At 37.6% G+C, this 17,995-nt stretch overlaps 1 protein-coding gene across 1 annotated transcript; it reads right to left on the bottom strand.

Annotated features, from left to right (window-relative positions):
* Positions 1–3,736: 3,736 nt before the first annotated feature.
* Positions 3,737–5,335, bottom strand: trim63a (tripartite motif containing 63a). Its single transcript, XM_067459333.1, has one exon. It carries the CDS (start codon positions 5,209–5,211, stop codon positions 4,177–4,179), a length of 1,035 nt encoding a protein of 344 aa, XP_067315434.1. The 5' UTR covers positions 5,212–5,335; the 3' UTR covers positions 3,737–4,176.
* Positions 5,336–17,995: the final 12,660 nt, after the last annotated feature.

Below are 17,995 nucleotides of genomic sequence, written 5' to 3' on the forward strand. Positions count from 1 at the left end.
CGCATCCAGGAACTTTTTTTAGAACTAAATATTTTAAACTTTATCAGTATCGATATTCTAGCTTGATAATGAGTACTAAAAGACATCTTATTTGTTTATATTCATACTGATAAAGTTAGATTTTTTATTACATGTGATTCTGACATGATGTCACTACATGCACACCGCTCCTCTCAGGTAAATAATGCGTCTTCCAGCTGAGCGGTTGGTGAGGCGCGTTCATGTGTTTTGGGGGCGTGGCTTTGGAAAGAGCCCAAAAGGGAGAAGGTGGAGTGAATGGAAATAATGAGCTGTCTTTTAAACAGTCGTGAGAGGTCTACAGACACTCAAATTTTATACTTTCTTTTTTAGAGTACTTACATTTGTATTATGTATTGATATATAAAGAACGTTTAAACAAATTTGAAAGAAAAAAAAAATGTTTTAACCAATTCTTACCTACCCTACCTTTAAGATAAAACACACATTATCTAACTGCAATTATAGTCTAAATATCTATTATCTAACAATAAACTTGCCTTTGGCTTTTGGCTTGCTTAGTTATGGACACTTAAAGGACATCACTGTTTTCTCCAGAGCGGTTGTGCTGACGAAACCAAATTTGTTCCATGATTTTTCTGTTACCACCGTGAAGCTGCTTTGAAACAATCTGTATTGTAAAAAGCTCTATATAAGTAAAGGTGACTAGACTTGACCTGAGTGAAGTCATTGGAGTACATGTGATCCCCTGCTTTTCAGTGCTGAGGCAAGATAAAGGATAGGCTCATTTTAGCATTCAGCAGCTTTCCTATAATTTAGGATGTCTCAGTGTACATACGGTGGTACTTGCCATGCTGACTTCGAGCCTGATTGATTTTGCGATCCCAGATAGACCAACATTTGACTTTTCGCTGCAGATAAATTAGCCTGACGTGGTCATACTCAGTTCTAGTCAGAATATGATTCTGATACTGCTCCATTGGGCTGTAATTATGGGGCGTGTTTCAACCGAACCAGGAAAGACCTCAATTGGATAGACCTACAACCAATCAGATCAACGGAGCGACGCATAACGTTAGTTGTCAAATGTCAACAGAATTCAGCTGCTTTGTGTTGCCAAGTATGCAGTTTTCCCTGGGGTTGTTATCCCTGTCCGCGGGTTGAAACAACCTCAATTATGTGATAGATAGACCCAAAAATAAATTGGAGCAGGCATCCTTGCCAAATATTATCTCTCACCTATTTTTCCACCATAATTTGCACAACAACAAAAAAATCTTTAAAAATCAGACTGTGATTTTCTGGATTTTTTCTCATTCTGTCTCTCATAGTTAAAGTGTTCCTATTATGAAAATTACAGGCCTCGCTCATCTTTTTACGTGGGAGAACTTGCACAATTGATGGCTGACTAAATACTTTTTTGCCCCACTTTACTTCTATAATGAACTTTTGTGCAGTATAAAAGCCGGATGACAAACATGCTGATATTAAGCACAGTAACACTCATCCTTGTGTTTAAATGCATTGCTAACATTTGGAAAACTGCAAGGATAGAATTTGCCATCTGCCATGTTCAACCTTTTGACTTTCACATTACAGTAGAGCTTATGAGGCATATGGCAAGATGACAGAGCGAAAGATTCTATTTACTGTACGCCCATCTACAGGCAATGTCTGTGGGGGCTAAAAATGAATCTGGGATAGTTTTACACATCACAGCGCATGCAGTCGATGTGCATTCTGCAACACCTTGGTAATGTTTCATGTCTTGTGCAAAATGACACAGCAGTTTCTTCTCTGGAAATGAAGCTAAACAATACATTCCCTGGTCCAAAACTGTCTCGACCTTAGTGATCAACAGAAAAGCCTCTCTAGGGCTGTGGTTCAGGTAAAAGATGTGTGCTAATTCATGCTGTATAGGATGTTGAATGAGAGGGTGCCCTTTAGTGCATCGGGTCTAGACTATGGGCAGGCTGAGTCAATATTCTAAAATTAGCTCCCATGCATTGCCCTGGATTTGGGTGCTGGCTAGGGGAAGTCCTGCTCTTATTTAGGGAAGCATTGCTGAGCTTTCAGTGACTTTTCTAAAGTACCAAATGTATATTTGCACACGCTGGTTGAGTGTTTCATTGATGAGCTGTAAAGTGGGAACAAAGAGTTTCTTAATATATGTCGTTAAATGGAAAAGTTTGAGACTGACACTGTAAAAGGAAAGCTGTAAACAGATCCCGAAATAAAAGCAATTTAATGTGGGCAGAATCGTTCCATGCAGTTGTAAAAGTATTGTCTATGGCTCATTTAATGGAAAATAAGGTATCTTTATACAAAGTAAAAATTTATATAATTTTAAATATCAATAGAATATAATTATTGTACTTAAAAATGATAGCTGGTAATGTATAAGGTAAACTGTATGAACTAATTTGTTTATGGCAAATCTTGGAAGAACATCTTTAAAATTAGTTTCTGGACCGAGAAGGTCTTGACACACACATGCACACATTTCATCCCGTGCCATGTTAGAGACATGAAAGCTGAGCCTCAAACTAAACAGATAAATATACGTGACAGACATGCACAATACTATTCACAGCAGCTCAGGCCAACATTCTTTGAGAGTTTTAAATCAACAGGTCAACTCTGTAAACAGCTGTTATATTTTATTTACCACATTTTTTCTCTTTTAACAGGCTACGAATTATTAATGTAATTTTCTGTTTTCTTTATGTCTCTCCAAAAAAAAAAAAAGTATGCTGCAATAGTTAAATGTAAACATTTGAGTCTGAATTTGTTAATGGACATATTAACGCTTATGCTGAGTAAGCCAATGCCCAGCCCTCACATTGAAGTGTATGCTGAATCTTGCCCACAGGGCGATGGGTTCATAGGCAGGTATGGGTAAAAGAACAATATGTCAAATCAGATTAATCATTGACTGGTTATACAAAACATTTATTGATTTATATATATATATATATATATATATATATATATATATATATATATATATATATATATATATATATATATATATATAGATATATATAGATATATATAGATATATTGTGACACAAAATTGACATATTGTGAATTTAATTGTTTTATATTTAAATCTAGAGTACAACAACATTTAAATAATTAATAATACATTAAAAAGAACAAGAGAGAAAAAAAAGAATTTTTATGTGGAAAGGTTAGCAGGGAATACTCACAGTAATATTGCCTTTGTCATTTAAATGATGTTTGATAAACAGGGTTTATCTCTCAAGTCTCTGTCATTTCATTTTTAAGGAAAATGTATTTTATGTAGTTCATTTTTCAAGAACCAGTGTTGATGGTGTTGGTGTAAGATCATTACATGTACAGCATTGTTATTCAAATCCAACGTCAGGGTTTGTTGAAGGGCCATAGCAACTGTTTCTAGTTGATAAAAGAGTCAGTGTTAACCTCTGGCCCACAACTTTGTCAAACATGCCTAGCAGCTGTAATTGTCAGGGTTGGAAACATGAGGCCTACATCCCACTGTGAGTCTATTCCTGGAGTTCTGTGGCTTCTCTCATTCTCACCCAGCTAAAATAGCCACCCACTTGAACTGTGTAGATCAATGCCTCACAAGGATAGGTTGGAGAGAATGCAGATATAGCCACACAGTTAAAAGGGGTAAATGTTAAGAATTGAAAGGTTATCTGAAGGTGTGTGCACCAACTGCACCTTAACAAATTAATTTAAATATGTATATATTTTCTTTTTTTGTAAGTCCTTTATTTCCACAAAATTTTTCAATGAAAACAAACATTTCATTACAGTTCATCAGTCAAGTGCATTTATTATTTCAAGTATTCAAACAATTAGATCTTACATGACACTCTAAAGTAAGATAGCAGAGCTGTATTCTACAGCTTATAATCTAGCTGTTATTTAGCAAACAAAACATAAAATTCTGCATTCTAATAAAATATATAAAAAACATAATTCAATATTAACATCCATATTGATAAAAAAGTACAAAAGTCAAGTGGAAAAGACATTACAAATAATGCAATTAGTACAATTTGTACTAAAACTGCTTTAAGATTGCACTTCCCTTGTCTCACAGTTATCAAAAGCAGCTTGATTATTGTCCTTATCATTGAGGTTTTGATCTACTGTCATCGTTTTTTTTCCCACCAAAGTCTTTTTTCAAGAATCTGTCATTTCTTATTCCTCCTCTTCTTCTTCCTCTTCTTCTTCATTTTCCTCATTATCACCACTGACTCCAAAGTCCAGTTTTGCAAGCATGGCCTCTACATCTTCAGTGAAGAGCGTGAAGTGGTCCATACTCTCAAAGCCGGGTTCTGGCCTCTCTAGATTTGAGTTCTTGGATGTGTCTTTGGCTTCGGTGATGAGCTGCTTAGCAGTGATGAGGAACTCTGCCGTATTGCAGTTGTCTATCGTCTGGGAGGCTGTATCCATTAACTTAATGCTGGCCTGCAGGTACTCATTGTACTGCTGGACTAGAGATCGCACCACAGCCACCTTCTCATCCTGTTCTTGAGCGATCTGCTCTAGGAGTTGGGACTTGCGCTCCTCTAGGATGGCATAGAGTAAGTCAAACTTCTCGCCCAGCCTCTGCTTCTGCACTTGACTGTTTTCTTCTACCATTTTGCAGGTTTCCTCCATCTGCGTTAACATTGCCTTTAGGCAGCTGTTGCTGGCTCCTAGCAGGTCGATTGAATTTTTAAGCTCGGACTTCTGTGCTTCATAAACAACTTTTAGAGTAGAAACCTCACAGTCCTTGTGCTGACCGAATACCTTGCACATGGAGCAGGTGGGTGTCTGGCAGGTCATGCAGTAGATGTTAATTTTTTCCTCTTTGTGTACCTCGCACATAGGTTCTTTTGTTTCTTTGGATTTTAAAGGAGGTTCAAGGGCATTACCTCCTTTCTCCAACTGCTGCTTGTAGATGTCAATGATGTTCTCCACCAGAAGGTTCCTCTGTAGACCATAGACACCGTGGCGGTCCAAAACCACCTCAAAGCGGCAGGTAGGGCATCGGAAAATACCTCCAGAGTAATGGTATGGGTTTTTGGAGTCGTAGAGGTCACTGGCGCAGCTGCGGCACAGATTGTGCTGGCATGGTAGAATGACAACCGGTTTTGTGAACATGTCCAGGCAGATGGGACAGCTCAGCTGCTTCTCCAAGCTCTCCATGGGACTCGGAGCCCGGACTATTTGACCCGTTCGGATGTCCATTGCTGTTGTTTGAGGTAGAGTCCTTATAACTGCTATATCACTGCTTTGCCTTTTGGTTGAGCTTGAGCTTTTCAGGTTACTTCTTCCTTTACTGAGGTTTTTTTGATCTGTCGAGGCAGAACGCACTTAGGGCTTATATACTGGCCAGCTGCCTGTGACACTTGATCTGTGAGTGGCTGTGACAGGATTGCTCACACCACTTGTTTGTGCGGCTTGATTCGAAAAAAAACATGCTGCCCTCCAACACAACCCACTAAAGATCATGTCACATGCCAAACTTAGCAACACAACACCCTCCCGTTCCTAGCTCTCCATCTGCAATAGAAATGTGTAGGAATGTCAGGTCAAACAAGACCCACGTGATAGCTGTTGGTATGTAGACATCCAGAACTTCCCAGACTGCACAACAACATGGCAGTCAGGGGGATTTTTAGGACAATTGAGCAAGGGGTGAGTTGTGTACCACATAATCTGTAACCTTTTTGTCATGATGGCTGCTTACCACCAACATCCGTCCGTCTGTATGGTTCTGGAAAAGATATCAGATGGTTGTTGTGCATGGGCAGTTCAAGACAGCCGTCAGATTTTCCGCCGCATTGAAGCCCCTCGTCCCTCCATGGATGGGTGTTACACAACTTCTGCACAGTGATTTTGTAAACAAACAGTCATATGATCGACACCCATGCCACCCCTGGACACCACCGTAAGCAATATCACGCTGAAAGTGTCATTGTCCTCCTCCTGGAAATGTGCTACAAAACAGCAGGTGGACACTGTGTAACACAGTAAAGCATATTGATGTATGTCATGTTGGTTGCAGAATCATCTCACACACATGTGCACTGAAACAACATGTTCAGACCAGTGTGCCCATCAGAGGTGGACAGTAATATTGTATGTTCTTACTTGTACTCAAGTAAAATTTGAATTACTTTTATTAAGTAAAAGTATACAATATCAAAATAGTATACATAAATACTACATTTTTTATATAATTAAATATTAAATGATATTCAATATGAAACATAAAAAGTACAATATATGTTTTGGAATGTAGTAAAGTAAACACTTTCCAAAGAAGAACACTGATAAAGCACATAATTGGAAAATAAAAAGACTCAGAAAGTAAAAATACTTCACTACTGTCCGCCTCTGGAGCACACTTTCAGCGTGCTAAAGGCAATTAGGAGCTAAATGTTTCATTAATTTTTTTATGTTTTTGAGTGGCAAAAACCATGTACAGTAGACAGTATGTTTATAAGTGGTCAACATATTTTCAGCTGTAGTCATATATCCTGCTTAATTGCTTAGTATTTGAAAAACCTTTGTCCACCAAATCAACAAAACTCCCATGGTGCAACCAACATGAAAAGCGAATCAGTTGTGTTGTTGTTGTTGTTCACTAAAACTTATTGATAACATAAAATAAAATGTAAAAGAAAAACGTTGAAATGCTGTCTTGGCAACCTGAAATAAAACAGTGGTATAAGTTCTATATTATTATAAACTTAAATAAAAATAGCTTAAAAGCTTAAAGTATTTTTCAAGGCTAATAAAAGTACATACATTAGTAAACTGAAAGAAAATAAATTAAATAAAAGATCAAATAAAAATAAAATATTAAATACAAATATTAACATTTAATAATGTGTATATATATATAGAGAGAGAGAGAGAGAGAGAGAGAGAGAGAGAGAGAGAGAGAGAGAGAGAGAGAGAGAGAGAGAGAGAGAGAGAGAGAGAGATTTACCAGATTTAAGAAAAGTTTCAGCGTAATACCTTAGCAAAGGGGCTTTACATTTTTTCTGCAGTGCCATTTTGAGTATTATTTATATATTATTAGATTATATATGTATGTATACAAGACATAAAGCTATGCAGTTTTTTTGTGAGTAAACACAATGGTCTGTGGTGGAATTGGCTGAGATGCAAAGGGCACCAGGTTAAATCTTGTCTAGGGCAGCAAATTGGTCAAGCAGCTGAGTTTGACACCCCACATCGAGCTTCATTTAACCTTTATGAAAAGACATCGAGGACAGTTTGTTGGCTCTGCCAGCATGTATAATCCATGGAAATATAAACAAGTGTGCCAGCCAGCTGCAAACTGATACCTGCACAGAAATGTATGCAACTCATGGACATAACTCTTAAAGTGAATTTTAAAAGATGTACTTATACTGTTCAAATTACTTTAAATGAGTGTTTGTGGGTTATTTAAATGTATTGTGTCTGGCAGGGAAGCATGTTCCTGGAACACACTGTCTTGAGGCTAAAATGTCAAAGACTGGATCAAATCACCATTCATTTTCTTGTCATAGATAATTCTAGAAAAAAATTCCAAAGAGACATCTGTCTTATAACAATCCATCCAATTACCACAAAGTGATGAAAAAGATAAAAATATAAAGCTTTTCCTCTCTAATTAAACAAAAATAAATGGATGCTCTCTAACAAGACTATTTGTCTTGTCTACAAAAACTATCTGTAAGGGTATTATTTTTCTATTTTATGTTTCTATTTATTGTATACATCATCTGAAAGCTCAATAAATAAGCTTCCCATTGATGTTTGTTAGGATAAGACAAATTTTGGTTGATATATTTGAAAATCTGGAATCTGAGGGTTAAAAAAAAAACTAAATATTGAGAACATCATCTTTAAAATTGTCCAAATTAAGTCCTTAGCAATGCATATTACTACTAATAATAAAAATATATTTACATTAGGGAATTTACAAAATATCTTCGTGGAACATGATCTGTACTTTATGTCCTAATGAATTCAGGCATAAAAGAAAAATCGATAATTTTGACCCATACAATGCCATTTGCTATTGGCAAAAAATATCCCTGCAACTTATGACTGGTTTTGTGGTCCAGGGTCAAAATTGATTCCAACCCATTTTATTTCAAACATGACAAATGCTGTTTTCACTGCTGCCATCTAAAATAAAGATGAAAAAATATATATATATATATTATTTTGAAATACATGTAAGTCCCCTGTTTTAATTTACATTAAAATCAATTTGTTAATATCATTAACATATTAATGAAAATGTTATGTAAAAGAGGTTTAAAGGGATAGTACACCCAACAATGAAAATTATGACATCATTTACTCACCCTCAAGTTATTCCAAACCTGTATGAGTTTCTTTGTTCTACTGAACACAATATATATATATAACAAAGCAGAGAACAACCATTGACTACCATAGAATTTTTTTTTACCTAGTGTATGGTTTTTCTCTCTGCTTGGCCACAAACATTCTATCAAATATCATTTTTTGTGTTCAGCTGAACAAAGGAACTTATACAGGCTTGGAACAACTTGAGGGTGAGTAAATGATGACAGAGTTTTTATTTTTGAGTGAACTATCCATTTAAGTTTTATCTGTATTTTATGTGACTGAAAAGTGTCCACTAGGTGGCAGAATATACCAATTTTTTCTACACCATTTACTAACTGTCTCAAGCTCTTAATAGTTTGGCTGTAGTTCAAATGCTATGTGAGGGAGCAGTCTTAAAGTTGGCTCCATAGTGCACGCAGTTCTTATGTCTGTGAGAATGTGTCACCTCCAACAAAAGCGTTTGCTACAGTGCATGTGATCACTGGAGGCCGATTATTTGTTTTGGGGCCACAATCAAAGATAACTGATGAATGTACATTTCCTGACTGGAGCCAGTTCGACCCCTATCAACAGAACCATCTTTGTGGCCACAAGTCTACAATACGAGTTCATTGTGGCTGTGTGTATGAGAGACACAATGATCTGAATGACTTGTAGCAAGCCAACGCTGATGTGATTCACACTGCAAGGTTGTTGTGTATGTCAAATGTGCCAGATACGAAATGGCGTGCAGACGAGATTCCTGTTCTTGACAGTGTGTTTAACTTCCGACACTCAGAGGATGTCAAATGGCCATAAATACAGCAGTGTGCTTGGTACAATGGCACAGTCAACAACACTGAAAGCAATTTTCCCACGCTTTAAGAAATGTAAATGCCAGAATAAAAACATTATTAATAACTAGTGTACATATAACATGTAATGTGTAATGATCCTTCTCATGACTGGCAAGACATGAAACATACACTTACCTAAAGGATTATTTGGAACACTTGTTCAATTTCTCATTAATGCAATTGTCTAATCAACCAATCACATGGTACTTGCTTCAATGCATTTAGGGGTGTGGTCCTGGTCAAGACAATCTCCTGAACTCCAAACTGAATGTCAGAATGGGAAAGAAAGGTAATTTAAGCAATTCTGAGCGTGGCATGGTTGTTGGTGCCAGGTAACATTAGTTACCTGGCACCAGTATTTCACAATTTGCTCAGTAATTACTGGGATTTTCAAGCACAACCCTTTCTAGGGTTTACAAAGAATGGTGTAAAAAGGAAGAAAAAAAATCCAGTATGCGGCAGTCCTGGGGGCGAAAATGCCTTGTTGATGCTAGAGGTCAGAGGAGAATGGGCCGACTGATTCAACCTGATAGAAGAGCAACTTTGACTGAAATAACCACTCGTTATAACCAAGGCATGCAGCAAAGCATTTGTGAAGCCACAATGCGTTCAACCTTGAGGCGGATGGGCTACAACAGCAGAAGAACCCACCAGGTACCACTCCTCTACACTACAAATGGGAAAAGGAGGCTACAATTTGCACAAGCTCACCAAAATTGGACAGTTGAAGACTGGAAAAATGTTGCCTGGTCTGGTGACTCTCGATTTCTGTTGAGACATTCAGATGGTAGAGTCAGAATTAGATGTAAACAGAAAGAGAACATGGATCCATCATGCCTTGTTACCACTGTGCAGGCTGGTGGTGGTGGTGTAATGGTGTGGAGATGTTTTCTTGGCACACTTTAGGCCCCTTAGTGCCAATTGGGCATTGTTTAAATGGCACGGCCTATTAGCAATGTTTCTGACCATGTCCATCCCTTTATGACCACCATGTACCCATCCTCTGATGGCTACTTCCAGCAGGATAATGCATCATGTCACAAAGCTCAAATCATTTCAAATTGGTTTCTTGAACATGACAATGAGTTCACTGTACTAAAATGGCCCCCACAGTCACCAGATCTCAACCCAATAGAGCATCTTTGGGATGTGGTGGAACGGGAGCTACATGTCCTGGATGTGCATCCCACAAATCTCCATCAACTGCAAGATGCTATCCTATCAATATAGGCCAACATTTCTAAAGAATGCTTTCAGCACCTTGTTGAATCAATGCCACGTAGAAATAAGGCAGTTCTGAAGGTGAAAGGGGGTCAAACACTGTATTAGTATGGTGTTCCTAATAATCCTTTTGGTGAGTATAAAACATTAGAAAACAAGAACCCATTCTAATGGTTTCTTTCCTTGAATGAGTTTTGATATAACCGAAAAGATATAAGCTGCTTGATAGGATGCAACAGTAAAATATTAATAGGAAATTGGTCAAAGATTATGTTATGCCGACAGGTTCTCAAAGCTGGTGATCTACTAATTTTGGCAAGGAGAGGGTTAAATGTTATCTAGCTAAGTTCAGACCAGGTCAGCAAAGGTCAGCTTCCTATTGCTGCTTAGATTTTCTCCCACCTCCTGACAGCTGTTCATTAGTCAACTTTTAACCAAAGAAATCTGTTACAGTTTAATCTTATATACTTAAAGAAAAAAAACATGATACATATTGACATTGTCCATCAAATTGTCTGAAGTCAAAATCCTACACATGCTTCAAATCACACTATTCTGGTGCCATATCTCTGGCCGCCTCCACTCTGAACGGCCACAAATTTGTCAGAGATAACAAATAATTAAAACTATACTTTTTTGTGCTCCTGAGAAAAGACACATGTGTCGGGAGTCACAGAATGGAGGAATGTGTGAGGGAAGATATCCAGACAGGGACCTTGGTTTTACACTCTATAAATCTCTGTCTAGATTAATCATTGTTCTTGTGGTTTCCACAGACAGACGGAACACATGCAGGCTTCTCTCATCACCTATATACTTAAATCTTCCCGCTGGAATATAGACTAATGAGAACCTTCTGGGACTATTAGAACTGGAAGGTTTCTTCCAGATAAAGTTGAAAGCAAAAGACCCTCACAAGACATGCCGGGCCACATAAAAATCTGCAGGTGTGGAAGTCTATACTTGTCTTTCAGTGAATGTAACTGGATTTGGAAGAAATCTAGTACATTTGCAGTTACAATCAACAAAACCTTTTTTTTAAATGTATTACGACTGGAAATCGTGAGTTAAATCTAGTACTGTCAAATCGATTAATCGTGATTAATCACATCCAAAATAAAAGTTTGTGTTCGCATAATAATGTATAAATATATCATTTTTTTTATGTTTACATATATTTTTCTTAAATCATGCGTGTGTGTGTTTCTATGTACATACTAATTATGCACATTACACACAAACTTTATTTTATGATCAATCGCGATTCATCGATTTGACAGCACTAAATCACTATTTATTTATTTTTAAAAGAGGCATATCGTTTTTTGGGGGAAAAGGGTCTTCTGAGATTCCTTTCAATGTACATACAGTCAAGAATAATTTGTACTCGCATTGTATATACATTTTCTTCTCTACTTTTACTTTTAGCTTTCACTGTTGTCAATGATATCTCTAAAACTGGTTTGGAACAATATTTATTGCGAAAAGTGTTATACAAATAAATTGACCTGAACTGAAAGCATTTGTGTTTGAGTTTACATGCCTAAAAGTACTATAATAATATAGGCATAAAAATGATACACCATTAACTTACTATAAAGTAAATGTTTTCCAGATATAATTATAATAATTACTTTAATTTTAATAATTACTTTAAATCCCACTTGCAGTATAGCAGGATTTTATGCATGTAAATATATCTTGAGAAAGCGGTCCGTCGTAAAGGGCATCCTCATCTGGGTGTCCCCAAAAAAACCCGCTGCATTGGGGCATATGCCTTCCATCAAATTACACAGTACCTGCTGGTTAAATCATCATATCAGAAACTTTGATCTCTGAGACGTTTTTGCATGTTTATTTGTTCAACTAAAGTGTTTCTGTACTGAAAGGATTGCCAAGGACAATGAGGCAGGAATTCCCAGTTGAGCTGTGTCTCTGTTTAGCTGCAGTGCACCCAGTTGGAGTGCGTGAGAAAATGAAGGAGCTGGGTGGTATTGTTCGTTGCCATAATTTCCCTATGTTTGATCCCTCACCTCTCTTTTAGAAGCCTGCTGCCCATTTTAACACCAGCATTAGGAGTGACCATAGACTGAGCTCATGGCTTTGTTTGGATGCTGGCGTCTACAAAGATGTGACTAGTTTCGACATATTCACCCAGCATGAACCTAAAATAGACTTTTTGAGGTCATGGGTGGAGTGGAGTTTCAATGAAGTGCCAGTCATTTCTTCAGTTGTGACTTTTAAATTCCAAAATAGTTTCCAGAAGGTTTACATTAACAGTCAAATCAAAAGGACACGATGAGTATGATTTTAACAGTATTCATTCAAATTATTTATTTAGTAATAAACATAGAGGCTAATGTATTTTAGCCTAGCCCTAAGCGACAATGGCACAATAACATGCCAGGTTATGATATTTCAGTCTGAGAAAAGTTTCGTTCCCACAGTCCAGAAGTGGTGCTTGACTTTTTAATCGAGTGTACGATAACAGCAGGACATAATCGTCTAGCATTGGCCAATAGAGTTAAAGGAATTTGTATATGTGGAAGAGGAAATGTGGAAGATGACAGTGAGGGAGGATAAGAAAGAGAAAGATCATATCCATCAACATCATTCACCACAGAGTGAAAGAGTGGAAGACTGTCAATCCAAACAGGAAGATGTGGTCAGATTAAATGCAGATTACTGGAGTTTCTGTGTCCCCTCAGCAAAAGAGAGAAAGGCAGACCAGTGTAAACAAAAGATTAGTCTCGCATGCAGTATCCTGGGCTAAAGGCATTATTCACTAAACATCACTGGATTGTAAATAAAAGTGCTATTTAACAACCTAATGCAAATTCTCATGGTATTTTACTATATTTAATGCCCAGGATGGAGGTATACATTGACGTAATAGTGTACACAACACTGTTAAGGTACACTCTAACAGTATCTGCTTGGCTTTGGGCTTACTATTGTTCTTAGAAGTATTTGCTAGATGGATTAAGGGCTCCTGGTGGGCTTCCTTTCTTTTTCTTGGTTTCATTTCATTGCAGCCTTAATACATTCTCTGTGACGTTTATTGTGGTGGAGCGACTTTACTTTTAACAGGTTTTGGGCTTTTACTGAGGGGCTGTAGTGTGACAGACATTATTGGTTTATGATGTCAATGGAAACCAGCGTTATCCATGTGTCACACAGCCTACTGAGATCTGTGGTCTTCATCGGATCGAGAACATTTGGCGCTCAGCCATGCTTTCGCACAACACATTTTCACAACCTACCAGGCACATTAAAACTCAATTAATTTACAAGATTGATCAGTGTAATTTGGCCCGTTCTCAAAAAAATAAAGCATAACATTTACAACTGAATGTAACTTAGCAATATTACCGAGCACAAAATCTGTTGTTATCTGTTGTTAATTATAACTGTTGTAATATTCAGACCATTAAGCTATATTGCGAGTATTATATTGCTTTAGCAATCATTTATGTCAATAAACAAGAACTTAATGAATATCATACTTTTTAGACAGAATATTGGCTCTGCCAATAAAAACAGTTCCAAATAAAACTTACAGTGTGTTTATGTCACGGCAGGTTACTGTAACTTCTAGATTCATTCTATGAACCTGGCCATACACAGGGTTTTAGAAATAAACACCAGCTGTTAAACATGGTCAAACTGCCATTGGTCTACGACTATTACATAATAGATGGGTATGCTCTGGGGCACCTCATTCTTTGACATGGAAATCAGGTTTGTTTCTTCAATCGGTCAATGTGCTTTTCTATTAAACATTGCATACATTTAAAAATCTTGCGAATTACTTACAAAGACCCTAAATGGTTTAAATCCCCAGTACTTTAGTGAGCTCTTAATGCATTATACTCCATCACGTCTATTGTGGTCTCAAAACTCTGGCCAGTTGATAATACCTTGAATATCTAAATCAACCTCAGGCGGTCGATCCTTTTCCTACTTAGCACCTAAACAGTCTTCCTAGCATTGTTCGGGAAGAAGACACATTCTGTAAGTTTAAATCTAGACTAAAAACATATATCTTTACTATGGAGTACACATAGAACATAATCAATTTTTATTATTCAAATCAATTGACTGATTGTTAGGCTGCACTAACTAGGTCAGTCGGAACCGGGGACACTTCCCATAACACCTGATGTGCATCATAAACACCTTGTTACATCATAAAAAGAGTGGCATCTACGCTAATGTTAGTCTCTCTGTTTATCCCGAGGTTTACTGCAGACAGCCGGATCCAGGCCATATCCAGATCAAATGGTGGACCTGCGCCTGGACATGACCAACGCATCCCTGAAGTGTCTGCCGAGAGCGTGTCAATTAAACTCCAACCTGTAAATGCCGCAGTGACACGACTTCCTCATTAAACTCGTCTCCAGCGTGACCACTTCAATCTTTCAAATGATCTTACGAACATCTATTAATCTAATATGACTTCTGACCTCTAATGTTGCTATAATAATAATACAACACTGTTTGTTCTTCAAAGGAGAACTGGCCCCCCTGACTGAGCTTGGTTTCTAAGGTTTTTTTTCCTTCATTCTGGCCCTGATGGAGTTTTGGTTGCTTGCCACCGTCTCCTTTGGCTTTTGGCTTGCTCAGTTGGGGAGACTTACAGTAAAACTCAACTATATTACTGATCTGCCCGCATTGACACTACTGTATATGATAATTGAAATTAGCTGGATAGCATCACGGTTTTCTCCAGAGCGACTGTACAGCCAAATCAAATTCTGTTGCATTATTTTCCTGTTAACACTGTGAAGCTGCTTTGAAACAAATGGCATTGTAAAAAGTTCAAAATAAATAAAGGAGACTTGACTTGACTTTTTTGTGTTATCACAATGCAATATGACTTTATTAATCCCTGAAATAAAATTAAGGTGTTACAGTAGCAAACAAATAGCAAATAAAATACAGTAGCAAATTAAAAATATAATCTACAAAGCAAATCCCACGCTGAGCGTATTGCACGCTGCATATTTAATTACTCATCTAAACACTGCACACAGCAGTCCGCAAACAGTGTGCTGATGCTCAGCTATTTTTTCTCCTGAGAGAAAAGCATATTGGGGCTTTTCAAATCAGATCGCACTCACAGCTCAGCTCGCAGTTCAGGCATTCATGTAAACGGAGCTATAATTTAACAATAATTTCACATTTCTTCTACATTAATGACCCAGTTTAAACACAGATTCATCTTCCCAGCGCTGAAGTACCCCTTTAAAAAGGGGTGTTCACCTCATTTGTGACAGTTATGCACCCTCGATGTGCACTTACAGTATCTATTCAACATTGACTCACTAAATAAAGACAGTAGCCCTTTTCATACAGCAATTACCATAAAATTACCTGAACTACCTTCTCAGTAAATGGACAAATATGCTGTTCACACAAGCAACAGCGTTCCATTTTTTTCCCAGTAAGACATCATTCACACATCAGTACCAAATACCGGTAAGCTCTGTGATGTCAGTCATCGGCTATGACCTTTAAACACTGAACCATTTTCTTCATCCACAATCCAGGTAATTTACCAGTAAAGATTGTATGTGTGAAAGGGGCTGTCATTTGTTTCCACCTACTAGTGTGTCAATGTAAAATGACCACCACTAATGAACAGATGGTCTGAAACAGACCAGGACAAATGGAGCGGGACAAAAAGTGAAGTGCTGTTGGACTATGATCAGAACTCTACAAACGCTAAATTCAGGGACCGGAATTGTTGAATACATTGTTCTACATTGAAATATTTTAGATAAAGAAAAGAGATAAGTATCTGTTTTGATTTCAATGGTTTAAATTTAACTCAAGGAACCATAGAAATGTTTTTAGTTTATGACAATCTTATGGTTTGTCAAAGTGTGTTTCAGATTTTTCCTCAGTGTACTTTTCCCATGGCAGTGTAAAAGAACATAAGCTCCTCTCTGCGGGACAGCTGTAGAGTTTGATTTTCCTTGAATAGCCATAAAATTACCCAGAGTGTAGCTTGACCTCTATGTTGCTTTGCCCTGGTCATCTCCCTTAGATGGATTCAGAGACCCCGGACAGAGGCTTAAGGACCCAGTTAGTCTCTAATTGAATCTGGAGCAGGTCCAGCCAGCCACAATACAGGTCAAAACAGGTATGAGACAACTATGCTTCACGTTTATTTGCTTTTCTTTTGTCTTTAAGCTTGCTTCTCATCCCAGAGCTGTCATCTCAGATTGAGTGTCGGTGAGATGTTGTTTTAAAAAGAGCCCATGCCAAAGATAACCTCTTTAAGGTGGTAAATTCTCTCTCTTTACTAAGTATTCACAAATCCCTTTTGTTTGCTAAGTCACAAAATCAAAATGTGGGCGTTGGGCCTTATTACCCATTCCCAAACATGAAACATAACTAAATATAGCTTCAGCATTTCCTCAGCTTGTCTCCTTGTATTTATTAATGGTGTCTCTTCGTAACTGAATTGGAAAACTGCCTAATGAGTAAAAAAAAAAAAAAAAATCCACTGCATGATCTTGAAATTATTCTTACATTACTTCATTGCTAAGCTGGGAACCTTTTGGGGGGAATTTATGAGATAAAATGATCAGGATTTCAAGCAAAACATAATTAATGGTGTGCCAATTTAATTAATCTTTTCATTGAAAACATCTGAACCACTGCACTATGCTTGAGGTTTAATTATTCACCAAATATCCTCCCCTTATAATTCCAAGGTTATAGCCCTTCAAATTGGGATGTTTTGTATGTGAGGAGGAAGTGGGTCAGTGCAGGGTCAACAGTGCTGCAATTAAACCATTTTCTGTAGGTCAGCGCACAGACGGTGGACCAAAGCCATAGTTCAAGGGTGTTTTGCTGGTATGCACCTCAAGCAAACGCTCCTCAAGATGGGCTTATTTGTGAAGTGTCTTTTCTCTATCCAAGTGTCTTTGAACTGTGTCGGGGGAGGACATAGCCAGACTCTAGATATAATAGTGAGGAAGTGCTTTATGATCTCTCTGATTGGGTCTCAGCCCATATGTTTGCTGATTCTTATCTGCTCAAATACGTGGCAATGGTAGTCTGGTCAGTGGGGGAGAAGGACAGGAGAGTATTTATGCCCCCACGTCCCTTCCTCGAGTTCGAGAAATGCAGCTTTTTCCAGTACTTGGCGCCACAGAGTGAAAAGCAGCATTTTCACCTTGTTTATCCCTCACATTAGTCTGAAAGGCAGGAGTTCTGAGCCTTCATTATGTCCATGTTTTATTGGGAGGCCTGGACTTGTTTGCTATTATCTGTCTAGGGTATTCTAAACAGAGGGGAATCAAGGCCATCTGCATTACAGCATGGCTTTTTCCCCAGGAGGTAATTATCCCTGGTTGTAATCATGAAGTATCACTATCCCAAATACAAAAGAAGCATATTTGTTTCCTTTTGATTACATGAATATCATATAATAATAGGATTAGGAATTCACAGTTATGGAAGGCTGTCAACCACAAAGCGAGCCAAACTTGGAGTGGAACAAATCTTCCTTTGACTTTATTTATTTGTTTGCCCAAATCGTTTTCCAGCCAAAGCCCTGAAAGAAGAGATTCACAAAGCAA

This window comes from Pseudorasbora parva, chromosome 12 (genome assembly GCF_024679245.1).
Source record: "Pseudorasbora parva isolate DD20220531a chromosome 12, ASM2467924v1, whole genome shotgun sequence".
NCBI lineage: Eukaryota > Metazoa > Chordata > Actinopteri > Cypriniformes > Gobionidae > Pseudorasbora > Pseudorasbora parva.